The sequence below is a fragment of the Lepisosteus oculatus genome, chromosome 6, assembly GCF_040954835.1.
Source record: "Lepisosteus oculatus isolate fLepOcu1 chromosome 6, fLepOcu1.hap2, whole genome shotgun sequence".
Classification (NCBI taxonomy): domain Eukaryota; kingdom Metazoa; phylum Chordata; class Actinopteri; order Semionotiformes; family Lepisosteidae; genus Lepisosteus; species Lepisosteus oculatus.
This window is the reverse complement of record NC_090701.1, coordinates 53,597,641-53,617,926: the sequence shown is the minus strand read 5'-3', so window position 1 is coordinate 53,617,926 and position 20,286 is coordinate 53,597,641. Positions and strand designations below refer to the sequence as shown.

General features: G+C 37.6%; 1 protein-coding gene across 1 annotated transcript; it reads right to left on the bottom strand.

The window, feature by feature from the left end:
• Nucleotides 1–11,428: 11,428 nt before the first annotated feature.
• On the bottom strand, nucleotides 11,429–20,010 carry pi15a (peptidase inhibitor 15a). Its single transcript, XM_015353403.2, has 6 exons — nucleotides 19,913–20,010; nucleotides 19,241–19,577; nucleotides 16,597–16,715; nucleotides 16,053–16,185; nucleotides 15,843–15,958; nucleotides 11,429–14,766 (listed from the first exon to the last, which is right to left on the bottom strand). Exons 2-6 carry the CDS (start codon nucleotides 19,517–19,519, stop codon nucleotides 14,631–14,633), a joined length of 783 nt encoding a protein of 260 aa, XP_015208889.1. The 5' UTR covers nucleotides 19,520–19,577; nucleotides 19,913–20,010; the 3' UTR covers nucleotides 11,429–14,630.
• Nucleotides 20,011–20,286: the final 276 nt, after the last annotated feature.

The following is a 20,286-nucleotide window of genomic DNA, read 5'->3' as shown; positions in this document are numbered from 1 at the left end:
TTTCATTCTTTCTCTAGTGCATGAACTCTTTCCAGGATCTTGTGGCTTTTGTGGAATAGATGTAATCTGGCTGTTGGGTTTCATCCAGGATGCTTCACATGTTGCACAAATTACAAACCTTTTTAAAGCAAACATGTTTAGTGTTTGGTCCTACATTGATCCAAAATAGTCCAAATAGTTTTCTGAATGGTGTCAAAGTACTAGCTGTTGCTCTACAGCTGCTTAAATGCAGTCTACTGAACCAATATCTAAAATATTATTGGATCCAATTATTTGCCAAAAAAATATTTTTGTTTCAGAATTATTCTGTAATTTTTATCCACTGTTAAACCCAGTTCTTGAGTACTTTATTCTGTCATTTTCTTTCTTAGTTAAGGAAGACAGACTGAGGAAAAATCAGCAGATGGCAGTGTTTGATAATATTTGTTATCTATGCTACCAATTTGTAAAACTGTGTTTTAAGAATTTTATTTTACTTTCTCAGATAACTTCTCATTGAAAGGTATGGGCTCTACAAAAATATTATGTCATAGTAGTCGAAACATCTAAAGAAAATGGATAGATTCTACTCATTTCTATCTAAAGAGAGCAACTGTAATTTTCTCACTAATAATGTTCTATGCGATGAAACAGCAATTCAGTAAAACTTTTAGCAAAAGTTTCACTATTGTTGCCTTTAGTTAAAATCCTTAGTTAATAATTTATTAAAAATAGCAGTTGTAACTATTTAATATTAGTCAATAATATCTTCTGTTAACACAGGGAGAGCTATATAACATTGTTTTTAATTCTACAAGTTGACTCAAAAGTGTTTTCTGTTATTATTCTTTTGCTTTGTTTGCTCTTCATTACTGTAAGTGCAGTTTCTGCATAAATACTTTATTATATGTTTATTTTTAATAAGTAATTAAGCTTCTGTTTAGTGTAAGAATTTTGACAATTTTCCAATATTTTAGTTTAGAAGTTAAGCAACTGACAGTTCAAATGTATAATGCAGTTTTGTACATGAAGGCCTTTTTCTGCTATACTGAACAATACCGCATTGGTCTATAGGAGTAATACAGCCTCTTCAGCATTATTTATTTGGATAACTGCGGTTACTAAAAGTACAAAACAGCATAAGACAATCAAATTAAGTGTTTGTCATAGATGCTAATTTATAACTAATAATAAAAAAGAACAAGGAATTTTTACACTCAACACCAAAGTGGAATGTCAGAACCTTTCAGAATTTCATATTATGTTAATTTAATTTAACGTTATGTTAATTATTTAGCATTACATTATAAATAAGAGTGAATACTCCTTATCCTAGATAATCAACCAGATTTTGGACTGTATTTAAGGGATAGCAACTCCCCTGGATGCTGGAGATGTAAGAAAATAAATTAAAAAGTTATACTGTATGTTCATTGAAGAAAATTTTGTAATTCTTATAATCACTTTTTTCATATGGTAAATGTATGGCCATATTTAACTTAAGAATCCAAGCAGTATGGTCTGCAATAATTGAGGAGAATGTATAATATATATTTCAATTACTGTTTTTTTCAGAATTGCTAGGATTGTTTTACTTCTGTTTATACTAGCGCAATAAAACTCAGTTTCACAATGTCAAACATCATTGGAGATAACTGTGTCTGAACCATACCAGAAGAGATATTCCTGCCTATGTCAGTGGAAATATGGTATGTAATAATCTGGAGACTATACATTTGTAATGTGCACCTGCACACAAATGTGTCATTCTAGCAGTGGAGTGCAGTAACCGCTGCCAAGGCATGCATTGGGGGGAATGCTACATGTTATTTTAGTGTCCAAAAGATGGCATTTCCTTCAGGCCAGGAAGTCTTAATGCTCTCTTTTATTACTTGCTCTGGATCAGCAACATACAGTCGTTCATACAGCTTGATGACCAAAAATATCATACATGATTTCAAGTGACATTTAGCAAAAGATGGCATCATTTTAGTATGACATATTTTGATTTAAATTCTGCACTTCAAAACATATATCCAAGAATCTGACACATTTTATTGGTTCCCCACAATATTTGATGAAAGTGTTTCATACACACGTCCATCCCTCGATGGTTTTATTGAAGAGAAGTTCAGGTGGAGGTTCACTTCTTATTTCTCACTTCCACTTCCCTACACATAACAGCTTCATGGCAGAACACAATACTGCACATACCTTTTCTAGCACTCAGCAGTTTGCTTTGTCATGGACAGATGTGTTTCACATGTTGCTGGGACCTTACCTTCATCACCTCCATCTCCAACGAAGACAAGACCGGTGTCATGTTCTTGCCTCTTCAGCCTCAGCTCTTCCCTGAAAACAAGCAGCTCTATTACCATCATGCTGTCTGTGTTTTTCATTCAGTGCCCCAGAAACTGAAAAACTGCGGCAGTTTTGTCTCCCCTTTTACCTTCACTTCTCTCTATTTCAAATCCTACCAGCTCCACTCTTCTTTCTTGCGCTTTTTTCCCATATGTGGTCGTGCGTCCAACCCACCACATGTACGAGCTCAGTCTATATCTGTTGGATTGTCGCTTCCATCTCCCAAATCATTTTTTTGCTGTCCATGCAGGAGCCCCCAGTTACTGAATCTTAAATCTCCCCATGGATTCAAGGTCATGGCGTCAGTCTACACTAGAATCAGATCTACTTGTTCACAGATAATGCAGTCCCTAGTGCTCGGGCCTAAGCTGCAAAAGTGGTGCGTTCCCCCATTCACTCCACATCTGGTGTCCAACTGGTATGGTGTCAGCCCTCCTCTCTTCCCCTCCCAAAGATCTAACCACATATGTAGCTGTTCTTCTTAAGGAGCTTCAGCTTGGAATATGTTCTCATCTTATCTATTTTGTCCGGACAGCCTCAAAAAGCAGTAGCTTTCTTCCAGCTTCCACATCTTCTAGGTCAACACAGCACCCTGCCCACCAAAGAGTTCCAAACGCAAGCTAGCCAATGCTGCTAGCTGCCGACAGGTAGAACTCTTTCTGCTTTCTAGTCAAGCTACAGTAGCAGCAGTATTGCGGGCAGCCCTGCCCTCCACAGAATTCTAATCTTAAGACAGATGTGCTAGGTCCGTTCACTTATTTGATCAAACAAGCTCGAACCTGCATCATATGTGCTTTTCTTTTATTCCATGCTACACGCGCATTCTGTCTGTTTCCAGCAGAACTACAATTGAACTGACTTGCTCTTAGATCACTGTTTGAAATTTAGGTTGGTATTTTGCGGATTATTGGGGGCTATTTTTGGAAAGTGACAGCACCGTCATTTCCTCAGCCAGATGAGTTAGACAGAAATTCGGGTGGAGGTCAGGTTCTGATCTCACACTTCCAACACATAAAAGCTCCCTGGCTGAACACTGAGCTGCGCTCATCTTTTCTAGCACCTCTCCCTCCACCTTCATTCCTTGCATGTGAAGGGGGATGTAACAGGACTGATCTCCAGCCAGCACTGTCAATTCTTTAGCCAGGTGAATAAAATTCAAAGTATTAAGCATGTTATCCCTTCATATTCATCACCTCCTTTCATCGTTATTAGAATTTGACTGAGCAACTGGAACAAATATTATTAGTCCCTCAAAAAACATTGTTTTATATTCTCAAGGTTTAGTAAATCACCTCATATTATTTCTACCAGAACAGCGCACATCATTGTTAATGTATGATGATTACCTTGTATATCCTGGTACAGTAGTGATCAAGATCCTAAGTGCAGACACCCGGAGGACCTGTGTTATAGGAGGTCATGCTAAGGACAGCATTTTTTGTTTGGCTAGGAAGAATATGCCATGCTGTAGCAATGATAATAATAATAATAATAAACTTTATTTTATATAGCGTCTTTATATAGGTGGCTTCTCAAAGCGCTTTAAAATCTCTTTATAATAACACACAACATAGTAAGATATATTTAATTAATAAGCAATTCAGAAAAATGTGCTATATAGGAGTGGGGGTAAAGGTTATTGTAAAATAAATATTTTACCCACATTTAGCAATAAAATTTAAATGTAGTCAATGTGTATTTTGAAAGGCACAGGGTAGTATGAAAGCAAATATCTTATTTCTTAGTAAAAATTGTGAGCGGAGGATTCATGCCTTATGTTCATTCTGGCTTAAAATAGTGTATTTGCACTAGATTTTGGAAGATGGGAAGGCAGGGTACTGCATTTCCTGGTGCTCACAAACTAAGCTCTGGGCACTTTCTCCTGTGCCATTCCTCTGTAGGTTCCCAGATGCTTTGAGGGAAATATAGACATGGTTCAATGAAGCTTACACTTCTTCTTACCCTTCTGTACCATACTCACCTTATATTAAGTATAATTTTATGTGGAGAAACTTTGATCTCAGTGTTAAAATAAGATATTTAAATTATCTTTAATTTATCTATTAAATTATATTTAATTTATTATAATTAAATTATCTAAGATTATTTAAATTATTCACTCTACCATAAACCTCATAGAATAAAAGCTACTAAACAGTCTTGAAAGGTATGGATTGTAGTTTGTTGTTTTGTGTACTCAGTTTTCACTTGACCTTACAAAAGAGCTCTTATTAACCTAATTAAAGCAATTATCCTCTTCATATTCCCTCAGAATTCTGAAATTGGGCTCTGTGGATTAGATTGGAGTTGCACACCACTGATTTACATGAAAAGATTCTTTAATTAGTTCTGCAGGTCCTTGGAGAGTGATTCCTTACAATGTCTTTAAAGTTACTTTTTTAATTAGATTTCAAATGATATTTTAACACTTTTTTTAAATTGTGTTGCTATTCATTAAACATATTTTAATGGTATTCAACTTGTGTGTGCATGTTTGCTCCAGTTGATTTTTTGTGGAAGAATTAACTCAAACAAGCTACAGTATCTTCATGCAACCTACAGTACAGTATGTCGTCTTAACTCAACCAGAGTCAGAGGCACAATTCCGGCCACCTGAACCTCTGAGTGATTGTTAAATCCACTGGTTACATTAATATTTATATAGCAATGTTACTGTGTTGTTCATTTGCACAAGCCCTGTTACACTCACTATCGGTGAGGTCCACTGTAGCCTTGAGGATTGCTAAGCATCCTTCTGTTTGATCTGGCCCACATCACTAAAGCAGAACCCTGAATTCAAACCACTATCACAGCAGCACCTTCAGACATCGAAGCGCCAGAGCCCACTTCAGACCTGCTATGCCAAAGGTCTAGTTTTCTTTTCTGGTAGGTTTGAATGAACCTCACCATCCAGCGGAGGTAGCACATTATATTCTCCATTAAACTGTACTTATTGAAGCGTGGATGTGATCCAGTCGCATACAGGGTGAAAGACTTAAGAACATAAGATCAGTTACAAACGAGAGCACGACTTTCGGCCCATCTAGCTTATTTTGTAGATAGTAGCTAAATTCTCCATCTAGGCATTTCTTAAACAAAGCCAGGGTATCAGTTTCAACCACATGGCTAGGCAGCTTATTCCATTTTACCTCAGCCCTCTGCCTCCTGTTTTCACTTCCAAGTACTGTAGTTTGCACTAGTGCCCTCTGGTTCATGTTTCACTGTTCGTAGTGAAGAAAACCTCTGGGTTGACTTTGTTAATGTCTTTTTAGTATACTTGTATCAGACTCTTCTCGGTCTTCTCTGTTTGAGACTTAAAAGGTTCAATTCCATCAGCCTGTCAGTGTAAGCCGTTTGCTTAAGTTCCTTATGAATCTGCACCAAATATAAACCCATCACAAACTCAGCAGAGCGCAAAGCTGTTTCTTCTATCTCGGACCTAAGGTAAAGGCTGAACAAAGCACATTATTCAGTTAAATAAAATATTTAAGTTATTGAAGTTCTAGATAATATATATAGTTACAGAAAATAAGCATGTCATGTGCAAGCAGCAGATCTACACTTGCCATACTGTATATGGCTATTTAGGTTATAATTAAATGGGATCATTTTATTGAAAATTTGTAAAAAAAATACATTTTATTTGGACAGCTATTCATTCACTGACTTGTGAGAAATCAATTGATTATTACCTTTTGAAGGCATAGACTGACACTAACATTAGCAAATACATATTTGTTTTTTTTAGAGTATATTTTTCAGCTTAGACATTCTTTAAGATACGATGCCAATTCTAGGGGCCCTTAAAGTAAAGAAAATAAAAGTAGGTTTATTTTGCCAGAAAAAATATAATCCTTGTGGGATGAAGGGTTAACATTACAGCCGAACGCCCTAATATAACAGACCTGAACCTAGAATTGTGAACATGTCCTTTTCCTAAGATTTTGTTTTTGTAGCATCTACCTCAGTAAGATTCTTGACCGTTTTTCTTATTTATTTTTTAACTTCTGAATGTCATGGCAAAATATCTATTTTCCTATTTTCTTAGTATTGCATTTCTGTATGGACATTGTCTTTGGCTGGTGCAACAGTGAGAGGAAATGTACTGTACGATGCTCCCCCAGTAACAGCCATAGCTCTTTGGAATGCTGAGGTGAAATCTCCAGTCAAATCAAATCAAAGCTGCCAGAGGGGCATTCAGGAGGTAAATAGAAGGTATTGTGCACATTATTTTATATCCTGAACAAAGTATTAAAACAACATTTTAGTCTCACCACACATGCCTCAAAAGGTGATTTTTCACTGTAGTATGCTCTATGTCTGATCCTCAACTTTGATATGTGCTCTAGCTGTGAGTAACAAGTTAGCTTTGGAGAGTTTAGTCTAATCGTTTCGTGTCCTAAGCCTCTTCTTTTTCCTCTTCCTCTTGAATGGTTTATATTAGTCACAGTAGGTCAACTGCCACAAATTTCTAAATGATTTTCTCCCTTCTTCTCTTTCTCTCTAAAAAACGTGAGTGAGTGGTTAGGCTGCCAGCTCTAGGCTGCTGCAGCTCACACTGCTTGACTCTCACTAGTCGGACTTTCATCCTTGGCAAACTTGACAGAAACTGTTCTCTCAGCTGCTGATTCTCTTCATAGTTCATGCTGCCTCTCTCTGCTCTGTCTCAAGCTTTCTGCTACTTTTGACTATGGATCACTCTATTCTTCTTTCAAAACTCGTTGACCTACAGTAGGAACTTCTGGCAGTGCTCACACTTGGTTTTCCTCCTGCTTTGCTGATCACGCATACCAGATCCCCTAGCAAGACATTCTCTCCACTGCTGCCCCACAACATACTGTCCTGGGTCCCTAACTCTTCTCTCTCTCTGTGCATTCTTCCTGCGGATCAGGATCATAGTCTGGATCAAATCATAGTCTCTTTTTCTCCAACTAATACTCATGCTTCCTCCTCTATACCTGCCTCAGTCATCTCCTCCTGGATGCACTCCATCGTAAACTCAACTTCTCAAGGTCCGACTTCCTGTTTTTCCATTCCTGTTCCTCCTTTTCTTTTACTCTTGTTTCTGACACCTTATCTCTCCCTCCTCTGCCAAGAACCCCAGCATGACTCTTGACCTCTCCCTTTCACACATTTCTTCTGTGGCCTGAAGCAGGCTGCTTTTTATTCAGCAACATTCATAGATGAGCATTGGATGACCATGTATCATTGTTCAGAAAGGATACCTTACCCAGTACACCAGTGTTGATTTTGCTTAATTTAGTTGAATAAAGATGGACAGCCTCCTGGATCTCTCAAAAGCCAGTCGTGTTTGGAGTGACCAATGTGGAAAGAGCCATAGAAACTGTTCAGAGAACAGCAAGAATGATTCCTGATCTCAGATGATCAAGTATATACTGTATATTTCACAGAATATTTAATAAACTCATTTTTTATTAAAATAGTGATGCATACAAGGTGTAATGTCAAGTCCTTACTGTAGTACTATAGAGTTAATGCTGTTGCCCTCAAGCTCGGTGAACATGGGTGTGATTCTGGCAAGTCTATGGAGAGGCATTTTAAAAATTCCAAATTGCATAACAAGCAGTCAATTATACAACAGGTATCATCTTCAAACCCATAGCTGGGCAGCTTGTTCCAAACTCCCAGATCCTTTGTGTAAGGACGTGCCTCCTCTCCTAGCTTGGTGGTCTCATCCAGCTGTTTCTTAAAGGAAGCCAGGATCTCGGCTTCAACAACATGGCAACGTGGCTGGTAGCTTATATTATTGATTGTAAATATGCTGCATGTATTATATGTGTAACTGTAGGGTTTGTGCGATGGTGGTTAAACACTCTGCCCATGACGATGGGAACTGAATGGAGAGTCATATACTGTATACACCTACTACGTTCTCACTCTCTCTTCCTGATCTCTCCCTTTTTTTCCTAGTCATGTTATCCTGTAACCAATCAGAAAGCACATTAAAGATAGAGAGGTCTATACAACTCCAAAATATTTTAAACGGACTGAGTAAAACAACAATAACAGGACCTAAGCTTACATATATGCAGTATTCATTATACAACTTTATCTTAAATATGCATCATGTCCTGTGATATTGAAAAGACATGGGTATACTATATTTGTTGTACCAATATACAGTACATGCAACCATGTTCATAATAGCTGGTGCCCGCAAGAATTAGGCTGCTTTCACTGTGTGTTTGCTGCATGAGATGTCTTCATTTGTTTTGTTTTCAGCAGACCGCACCGAGTCTTTTGCCATCCAGATGCTTTATATTACCTTACACTGTTTTCACCCTTCATTACATCCCAACTGTTTTCTCCAGAGTATGGAGCTGGATCCTAACACAGTCCATGTGTCCATTTCCTGACCTCCTTCTCAAAGTGTGCCTTCAGAGTATTACACTGATACTGTGATACTTTGTTTAAGTCTTAAATACTTAGCAAACCCTCCTCTATTCCCCTTTAAACATTTAGTACTCTGCCTGGCTGAAGTACAGGGGCCAATAGATTGAAGCAGGCTCATGTCTGCACTCAATATTGTTTATCACCAGCAGCCATATCACCCTGCAACTCACCACTGGCAACCTGTTAAAGCTCAGCAGGTGTGAGCCCGGTCAGTACCTGGATGGGAGACCTCCTGGGGAAAACTAAGGTTGCTTCTGGAAGTAGTGTTAGCAGAGCCAGTAGGGGATGCTCACCCTGTAGCCTGTGTGGGTCCTAATGCCCCAGTATAGTAACGGGGACATGTAAAACCAATGTCATTACAAATCCCGGGGCATTTCTTGAAAAGATAAGGGGTGTAAAAAAAAAATTCCCATTGGCTACCGGACTCTGTAGTTCTGTCCATGTGGAAGGCAGAAAACCCATCTAGGTGTATAGCCAAGACTGTAATACTGGCTGTTAGCCATGTTTAGGTGAAAATAAAAGCACAACATTCTTTAATTTTTCATCGATTTTGTTGTCGAGGGATTGGACAACCAAGTAAAATGATTGGTAAAGTTATTGCGTTCGGTTTTTAGTCTAGTTTGTAGCCCAGCCCACTTACCGCGTTTCCATTTTCATCCTGGGTAAATCATTCACAGTTGTCAACAGTCCGACAAAACAGGACAGAGACACAAGGAAAGAGAAGGAAAGTAACAAGAGGAGAAAGGAAATGAAGAACACAAGACAGAGAAAAGGAACCCACCAGAGGGTCAGGATCATTTGTAAAGACCAGCTTGTGATTGAGTGTTTGATCCTTTTTTGATCCTTGTTAAGAGTGCTTACCATTCTGTTGTTTTTAGGAAACTCTGATTTCCTGTATAAAGGATCCCTAGGGTAAAGATGGTCTCGCCTGCTTGCATTTTTAGAATAGGGAGACAGGGTCCCATTCACTTTGTAGGATCTGGATTTAGAGAGATTTAACTCTAGGTTGTATTCTGTTTTGTTTTTTTGTTTTTTTTTCTGTTTTGCTGTGACAGAGAACTAAAAACGTATGTGCCGGGTGGAGCGGTGGCACTGTGGCTAAGGATCTCTGCCACATAAAGTGGCTAATAAAGTTATCTCTCTCTCTCTAATTATACAAACCACTCATATTCTTGGCATATCTTTCACTTTCACATTTGAGGGTTGTGATTATTTTACTTATTGATGAACTGCTCAGTCTATTTTTGTAAATCTATATATTACTGTGAAATTGCTGGGATTGCTAAATAAAAGGCTGGAGTACTGGGATCAATAAACTGCTGTTGACCAAATGGGAAAAGATGGGTTAAATTGCTTCATCTTGTTTGTCATCTATGCTATACTTTTTTTAGATTAATATGTATCTGGAAGTGTTCTAAAAGCATAATATTAACCATTTATAGTCTGATCAAGAGTGGACAGGTATTGGAACAATATGCAGGAGTGTAATTCATGCTGGAAAATCTCACACATAACACAATTCCTATGGGTACCACTTTATTTTAGGGGCTATAAATTCTGTCTTAAATGTTCTTATAACGTGTACTAGATTAACTACATGTCATGAGGAATAATGACACCCATGAATCAAATTCTTTGCAACTGAGTAAGTATAATAAGTTTTGGATAAACCCGCATGAAAATGAAATGTGGACATCATGATAAAAGAAAAGGCAGACATTAAAAGCGTATTTCTTTTTGTTCCATTTTCTTTCCTATTTGAAGCATTGCCCATGTATAGAATTAATGCGATAAAGAGCAAGGCAAATATGACTCAAATGTTCTTTTTCGTTTCTTTTGTTCCATCGTGTTTATGCTTTCCTGTGGGATGTTTACAGAGATGAAAGTGAGAGGTAAATGTGTAATAAGTACCATTTCTCTCTTTTGTTCAGTTGTGTTTTCACTTTCCTGCTTGTTTAAGGCGATGTCCACGTACAGTATAGAATGTACAGTAACAAAATGAAGCATACAAAGAAGCGTGTTTTTGCTCCATTTTCTGTTTCCTGCCCCCTATTTGAAGCTCCATCCACGGTTAGAGTTAATGTGAGAAGAAGCAAGGTGAACAAGGAGCATATTTTCCTTTTTGCCTTGTTTTCACTTTCCCGCTTGTTGACACACGGAATGAACGCAATAAAATGTGCGGTGAATTCAAAACAAGGAGCATACTGTTTTCTTTCACTCTGTCATGTTTTCTCCTTCCTGCCTGTTTGAAGCACAGTTTGTTGAATGAGGAAAAAAAGTGAGAAGGGGTGTGCACAAAAGTTATAGAGAATATACCAAAAGTCAGTAATGATTGTGATTTAAAAGGTGAAGTTGGCTTGTCTGTCGTTATCCCATCCTGACATTCAGTTAAGGACTTTAATTAATAGTCATTAATTCATAATTAATTCATTCATAGTTAATTAATTCATAAATAATTCATTGTTCTGATTTAATGTTTTTTGAACAGACATTTTTTGCTGTGCACGGTGGGATGTCTTAATACAACAGTATATGTACTTAGATATGAATTTATACATTAATAAGAACATAAGTTTAAAATAAGAAGAGGCCATTTGTCCCATTTGACTGTTTTGGTGGTTAACACTTGCTTAATACTGCATACACTTCAAATTAACACAATGAGAGGTGTGTTGTATCTTGTTTATTGGTATTATATAAAATAGCACCTGGTTACATCTCAAGCACATAAAAAACAGAAAATTAAATAAAACATTCAGTGCGAATACAATAACACATGCAAGTATTTTGTTTTATATTTTATTGACTAATTGAACAAAATACCTTTGCAGTGTTCTCAGCTATACAAAACAGTATTTTTTAGTACCATATCAACCCAAGCTAGAAAATATTCTTCATCTGTCTTTTTAATAGCTGGGGCATCAGTTTTAAACCTTGGCTTTAATCGTTCATTAAGAACAAAGTGCACATGCCCCTAATATTGCATATGACTACTGGTATTTAATATTTTTAATATTTTCTGAAAGTTGAGATTTCTGATTTACAATATTTGGGCCACAACAGGTTAAAGATATAATAAAACCACCTAGAATAAGATTCACAATAACAAAATATTGTCGTATAAAATATTTATACGTTTTTATATTTCAGGATGACTTATGACAAAAATGTTCAATTGAAAACTTTAAAAAATGGCACGAATTTCCTCCTCTGTAAATATTGCATAGTACAATAATTTCTGGTGTAACATTAGCCATTTATTGCTAGAAAGTCTATTGGTAGTAAGCTGTTAAACTTCTGCAGTGGATCTTGCAGAAGACTGTAAGATGTCAGCAGATTTATCTAATGTCAGTAGATTAATTTTTAATACAATCCACTATAAACCCAACCAGTTTTTTGGGGGGGATGAAAAACACAAGTTGTTTTTTATTAGTTGCTCCATGCCCTACAGTGCTATTAAAGTAGGTGACAGTACGCTCCCTACTATTCTTCTCTTTCCTGATTTCCAATATTCCTACTTGCCTTTATGAGCATGCCAATTTTCCAGATTCTATAAGCACAAATTCCGGCAGACTTTACATTAATCTTTACATTTTTTACTACACATTCAATCACACAAATACCACAAATTCCTTTATCTGATATATTCATTTCTAACTTTTCAGCTTATTTTAGAAATCCTTATTGGGTGCCCAAAAATAATTTAATCCTATGTGGTGCATTGTTTAAATATGCCACCACTGTCAGTCATTGCAGAAGAGTGATATTTCCCTGCTATGTGGACTGTGTGTCAGTAGTACTTCAAATGAATGAACTTATCCAGCAAACTGTGATGTCAGCACTGACGTCAATCCGCAACATGACTATCTTCAGCACAATATGGAGTAGTGGTTAGAGCTCTAAACTGAGAACTGGAATGTTGTGGTTCAAATCCCAGCAGAGACACTGCAGCTGTAGCCTTAAACAAAGCATGTCTGTCATGCTCTTGTAGTAAATTTCCAGCTATACAAACGTAGGTGGATAAAAGTGATAGCCAAATCAATACTAACTTTTAAGAATGGATGGCTTAAGTATTGTACCATATTCTAATAGAAAAAAAAACACTGTTAAATGTTTATTATGGTCATGGACTTGATGATTGATGATTTGGTTTGACTTTATTTTCTGTGAAAAATTGTATATTGTTTTTGTCTTCCAGTATATTAACAATCAATACACATTTTAACAGATGGCAAAGACGGATGTTTCTATTGAAAGGCAGTTAGAAATGTAAAAAAAATATTGGGGGGAGGGGGGGATTTTGTCATTTTTAAAATCTGCCATGGAAATTTCAGGTTTAATTTAGTTGTTAGAATAGAATGTGTTGCTTCTTTGTCTTTCAATGTTCTAAGAACATTAAGGTGCATTATGTAGTATTCATATAAAAAATGTGTTGGTAAATTGCAAATTTCAACTTACAGGAAAAAAACTGCAAAACTTTTAAAGTAAACATATCATTAATTATTTCACACTGCTCTGTGTATGCAAGCTATATAAGCAACTAGAAATTCTGTCCAAGACACCGTTCCTTGCTAAAATTCCAACCCTAAAGAACACTGGCTTGCAGACACTTGCAGTCACTTACTAGATGTGTCTATGCCATTTCTGAGGAACCACTTTATCTTAGTTTGTGCTCCAGCTGAGTTCTTAATCACAGGCTGATTCGTTTAATCTTTTATACGAGGCATAGTTTTACGTTTGTTTTCAGCTCTTAAAATGTTGAATGGGATTTGTAATTGGCACCAAACGTGTACCAGTGGTTGGGTTTCAGAACTGCCCTCAGTCAGGTGTGTTGCCTAACATGTAACCAAATGGACTCCTGCAGTAGGAAAAAAAACACTTGAGTGTGTCTGAGACACTGTCATTCCCACTAGTGGGTGAGTCTGAGACTCTGTCATTCAAAGCAGTGGGCGTGTCTGAGACACCGTCAATCACTGCTGTGGCCGTGTCTGAGACATTGCCATTCTCTTCTGCTTGTTCATCCCAACATGAGCACCCATCGATATAGTTGCTCAGTCAGAAATAAGGGTGAGCAAGCTGAGGAGAGACTATAGGATGTTCTGTTTCCAGACGTCGTCAGCAACAGTACACCTGAAGTTGGGTATTTTAGAGCATACTGTAAACCAAATCAAATGAAATCTAAACAAGCAGGCACATAATCAATTAACAGTGGAGATTTATAACTTAGCTGGACACCACCAGACACAGGCATCCACCACCCCACGGAAAGGAACCCTTGGCGTACTCTCAAAGTGATGAAAATAAAACAGAGTGTTCCAATCTGTAATATCATTCTGATATTTTGTATCTGACAAAGAAGACATAAATAAAGCACCTTAAAACAATGTTTTAAAAACAACATACAGTTTGAACCTACAGTAACCAAATTTAGGTAAAGCACCATCTGTATAAAATGGTCAAAGTTAAAAAAAACAAAGTTTGAGAAAACTGAAACATTTGCTCAGAACCATAATACTAGCACCATTTTCAGAATTATAATTTTTAATATTTGAATGTTCCCTTAAGATAAATATTCTAGACACGATCTACTTTCCCAATCAGTACACCTCATTTACAAAAAGCAAATAAAACAATGTTTTAAAAAAGTACATTAAAATACACTGCTGTATAAAATGAATATTAATCATACATTTTATGTACACTTTAAGAAGAGTGGAATTATATTAACTGTTGTCCAGATATTATATGCTACCTTTGTAAATATGAACATGGTTTAAATAGAAAAACTTATATACAAATTATGCTATGCAGGAATGTTGTGCAAATACATTGAAAGATGCCTGATAGGCAAATATCTCCAGCATACAGAGCTGAATTCATTTAAACCAATAAAGATAGTTTGAGTTCACTGCTGGAAAGCACATGTTATCAGTGCAGGAACCCCCATAGCTGGGAGGACATGCTGAACAAGGAACGCCTACTTTGTATGGGGCCTCTCCAATCCAGTTCCCCCTGAAAAACAAAACAGATCAATATTATCATGAGCAGCGAATCCATGATGACTTTTGTGAAGAAAGCTGACTCGTGCTAATTAAGGTTTTACATCATGCATCAGCAGATGCACACTATCTTGATTGAGACACTATCTTGTCCACGAGACCCATCTCTGGGTGGCATGATCCCACATCCCTCTGCACGCCTGTCACTGAATTCAGAATCCAATGACGTAATAAGGCTGACGATACATTTGTATAAGTTTGCTGTAGGAGACGTATTCAAATCTTGCTTCTTTAATTGATTCTGCAGGTTCTATAGGGAGATGACATCCAAGATCTGGGGTAAATATATGCTATACAGTATATAACGCCTGTCCAGGGTGTCAAAGCATGTATTGTTAAAGAACATACCAGGTCACATTAAAAAAAGCTATGCCATGGCTACAGGCAGGTGTTCTCTGAGATTAACAGAGAATTGACAGGAATCAGACATTCTTGACCGACTTGAAAAAAATCAGAGCTCACAACAGAACCAAGCTGTCTTTAAATGAGAATCAAAAGAACTGGGTATTGTTTCTTGATTGCAACTGGACCAATCAATATATCATCATCAAACTCTGAGAACAGAGGCCGTAAACCAGAGAATTTGCTTCACTCTCGGAAGAGTGTGCTTAGTTTAACTTTGAAGATAATAGGTGAAATAACACAACAAGCCGCTGTGAACTGGAGCTTGAGGTTCAATTAAAACTGATAAACAGATGTATTGTTTTTCCTTTTTGTTGAAAGGACAACTGCTTAATTCTACATACAGTATAAAGAGAGAATGGCGTGCAATTTATGATTTCTTCAAGAAACCAATAACGGCTACGTAGTTAACACACCTTTCATGGATTCATTAAATGCCACTCCAGGGCTGTTGCTGCTAGTTAAGTGAAACTTACAGCACTGTCATACCGCAAAATATCCAGGATTGGACATTGAGACAAAGAAATCTCAATCAGTCTGAGTCATAAGTGTTACCATTAAGCAATTTAATATAGTCTGCTTGTGGCATACATGCTATAAATGTTATGGTCATAAAAAGTCACTTACTTTGGAGAATAATTGCACACCAAGTATGTAGCTCTCCTCCATATTGAGCCCCAGACATTCATATTGTGGCAGGTATGAACAGCACACCCAACTCTGTTTGATGTGGCCCACACCATCTACACGTAAATGGACAGATTTAGAATTGGACAGATTTATTAACCAGTTCATGTCATTTTGACATACAGTAAGCCAATACATTCAGGAACTTACCTGGGTATAGTGTGTACACATGGGCCCATAGCATTTGAGAGGACACCGGGGAGTGCAGTCACGTGGATAAGGAAAAACGTAGTCTTTGACCTCATCATACCAGGGCTTCACAAGCTGGAGAATGGATCGGTAGCTGCAAGCCAAAAAATACATTCAAGCAGAAGTATTTTACATATGCTTATTTCTGCACTGGGCTTCATTCTGTACATTTGTAACCCAGTTTCTATCCACATTTTATACATGGTAGAAAAAGGAATTCATGAAGACTCAAGGTCACTTCCATGTAGTCTATATTTCCATCAGGACACATGACTATCCTGAAGACCTTCTAGACATTTCCACTAACAGTTTATCATGGGGTCCAGTTAATCATACTAATGAATTCAGGAATATATACAGTATGGCTTTAAGCCTTAAATATTATGACTTACGGTCAATGTAAAGTGTAATTCATTAAAAACACAATGTCATTCCTGCTCTACAAGCATTATCAAAAATCCTCTCATGAGAAAAATAAGTTTTTTTGAAGAAGACCAGAGCCTACCGTCCTGTTCTGACGGATAAGTTCTGACCCAAGAATCTCAGGAGGTACTGAGGCCCATGGTCCCAGATGCAGGTGGCTGCCCAGGCCTCTGCAGATTTAGCCAGATTTTCATCCCAGACCTGTCACGCACGCACAAGATGGGATAAAAGAGTTCGATGTAAATCGATCTGCTTACTTATTAGTGAAGAGTGAGTTATAAGTGAGATAAAAGGGTTCCATCATTTTGGTTTTCCTGAACATGAAGACCTGTCAGAGTGTGAACAACACTGTTTTAAGGGGGCTATGTTGCTTCCTGTAGGAATGCTGTCTTGTGATAAGTGAAATCTGGGGTTGGGGTCTTCCCTCAGGCGGCTCAGGTAACCATGTCGCTCCACACCCAAACATAACGGATACCTTCAGACTCCCATTCCATTCAGCTCTATTGTTTTGTATGATGTTTTGAGGTGTCCCTGTGGCTTGCAGTGGGGTGCTCTTAAAGGGCTCCCACAAATTACACCCTTTGATCACACTGAAGTTAAAATTCACCTATAACAGGACATAAATGCAGATAAATCACCTCAAGTATTTTTTTATAAATGACTTGCCCTGCCTCACAGGGATGTGTTCTTCCCCAGAATACAATATACTGTAAAGTAAATCTAATGCGTGCTTATCTGTTGTACTACATGGATGCATTTATTCCCTGCTCCAGTGTAGCGTACTTTTTTTAACTAGGTATACTACAGTACAGTATAGTTATACAGTATATGAAGTATCAGATAGTGTCAGTCATGTTCCTTGTAAACAAATACGTGAGGACTAAATCTGTAAAGCTCTCCTCAGACTTGAGAAGCTGGTTTAAAATAAAAAGCTACCCTGCTCTAACAAATCCAGGTGCTTCAGACTACAAATGAAATTTGCATCACAATAGACATTTTTAGTTCTCCTAAGTGTATCTAAGAGGGAAAATAATTAAAATTTAGCTGTCACTGTTATTTGGAAAAAAACAATATGGCAATAATGAGTATTGTTTCATAGAATGCTGCAATTTTGATAAGAAAAAAAAAATTGCATACCAGCATGTTTTACAGCTTTCATGTCACACATTAGGTGTCATTCCTTGGGCTAAAGTAACATTCTTTCAAAATTTAGTAGTGACTCGGCTACATGTTTTCTTTACTTACTTTCCCAAAATATGAATTCAACATTTTATTGCGAATTAAGACTTGCTATATTTTTATTTGCTGAAGCATAAAAGTTTCCTTTTATATACCTTGCATATTTAATAAATTAAGCAGATCTGTTATACGTTTGCCTTCTTTTCCTTAGCCTCACACTTCTCGAGTCAGAGCAGAGTGATGCTGTAAGTCTCCTCCTCTCAGAGCCATGAATGCTGCAACGTTCAGACTTTTTTTCACTGTGAGGAGGTGTGATATCGCTTTCCTGCAGTGCTTTGGTGGTCCAAAGCACTTCAAGCTGCTTGACAGCTGTTGATGCGAAAGGATACAGAAGACACAAAACTGAAAGCTATTCCTTATGCACCTCACAGTTTATGTTTGTATAGGGGTGTGCTTTGAAGTTGCCCTCGTCTACATAGCTTAATCTCACTTCACTTTTATAACTTAAAATAACTAAAGAACAACTTAATTTATTTAAAAATAAACGGATAAGAAGAAAGAAAACCACTACTTCCCTGCTAGTACCCCATTTCCAGCAACATCCTAGCCTGCACATGATCAACCCAACCAAGTCATTACAGGAGCAAGGTTGTCTCATGCTTTTCAAAGTCTCTTTTTACAACATGATGTTTAATTGAATGTAATAGCCCATGTCCGAAGCCAAGCCGATTTAATATAAAAAAAACACTTTATTTGAAATAATATAGTAATGTTTGAAATTCTGTGTGTGATTAAAGGATTTTTTTTTTTAAAAAAGCAACAGCTATAGATGTCTGAGAACTACCATTTGCGTTTGTTATTGAATACAGCTCTCAACAAACATATTTGGCCAGAGCCAGGACTCGTGCAGTCAATCCATCGTGTTTAAGCCAACTTTATATCAGAGTATTTGTATACCAGTGGCGTTTCAAGTCTTCCAATTTAGGAAAAAAGGCTAAATCTCGGTATGTCTTTTTTCAAAATATTTCCATCTTTGCAGGAACCAAAGTCTTTTAATCAGGTTGTCTATTTATACAGTATGCCTAATTTCTTAGCCCTCGCATCTTAAGAAGCACCGCTGTCTACACCAGAGAATTTCACACCCGCGTTGCTAACAGCACAACCCGTTTTGAAGCATTTGTTAGAATGCCTATATAAGGTAACGTAGAGACTGGATTTTTTACGAACTTTTAAAAGCCTTTTCTATTTTTTTTGTGACAGTACTTGGAACTGACTCGTGTGAATTTTTTCTCAGAAACACCGGCAGAAAAAAAGGGATAGAGAAATACCGAATGCACTCAGTAGCCCACCGCCTTAAATAAGACTCGTTTCACGCAAGATAGTCTATGACCAATCCGCGGGCAGTCCAATAATTTATTCACATTTCAGAAGGAAATGTTGCTATACCACAGCTAAATGAATATGACATCTGCAGGCGGTGAGCTCTGTCTCCGCTTGAAGAGTTGCAGCAGTAGAAATAAACCTGCCAGTCCACAACAAAGACTTACCATATATTCCATGTTAGAAGCAGGTGGAAACACCTTTCCTCGCACTTTATTGTGGTAATCTAGGATCGCGACCATGTCGTTTTGTGAAATGTAACGCCTCCGCCTGGTTTTGGGGATGTTCGCGGTGTCTAGGTGGTGCTTCAGTGCAGAGTCGATGTCGGTGAAATTGGTTGCTGCCGATAAGGTGTCTGTTGAATTAGTCACTACCCATGCACTTGCTCCGCAAGCAACATGCAAAATCAGCGCTTTCAGCGTGCACAGCTTCAGAACTTCCGTCATCCTCAGTCTGCGCTCTCTGATCAGTGGCAGATGGATGTATTCCGATTCAGCCGGGGTACTGTAAGCAAATCAAAGAGCAAATTCACGTTTATACGCTTTTCAGGAAAAAAAAAAAACGGGAACGTCTCGTTTCAATCGGTTCGACTGCTGAATAAGAGGCAGAAACTGATGCGGCTCAACTTGCTTTCACACGTGGTACAGTACGCCGAAAGTAAAAGATAATCGAATTCACCTCGTTAGTTCATCAACGTCAAATGCTTGACAATAGCGATTGTTACTAATACTACAACTACAACAACAAATAATAATAATAATAATAATGTGGAAATTGTAGTAGTAATATTTTTTCATGCTCCGTAATATACTGAAAAAAAAGCTTTGAAAATACCTTACCGTTAATCCTTTAGAAAGGTTTTTGTGTTGCTTTTTGCTTTGGGAAGTTAGTGTCTGGGGTTAGGTGGGACGTGGCTTCTCGCTAACCCTATACGAGCTCTGGGAGCGCAGGAGTAACTTTCGACTTTATATATTGTAGCTGGAATGGTCCGGGAAGCGAGAGGACGCGCTCTCTCTCTCTCTCTCTCAAGGTGCCCCGGATCCCTCCCTGTCACCTGAATCAAAACATCATTTGGAAACGTAATGTGTTGTTTCTTTCCCCCTCATTCTGGCACACAGCAGCAGCCTGTCCCTAATCGTAACATCTGCTTTTGGTTTTCGCAGCTGGAAAATGTGAACAGATTGTTAAAAAAGACAATGATATTAGTGAGACC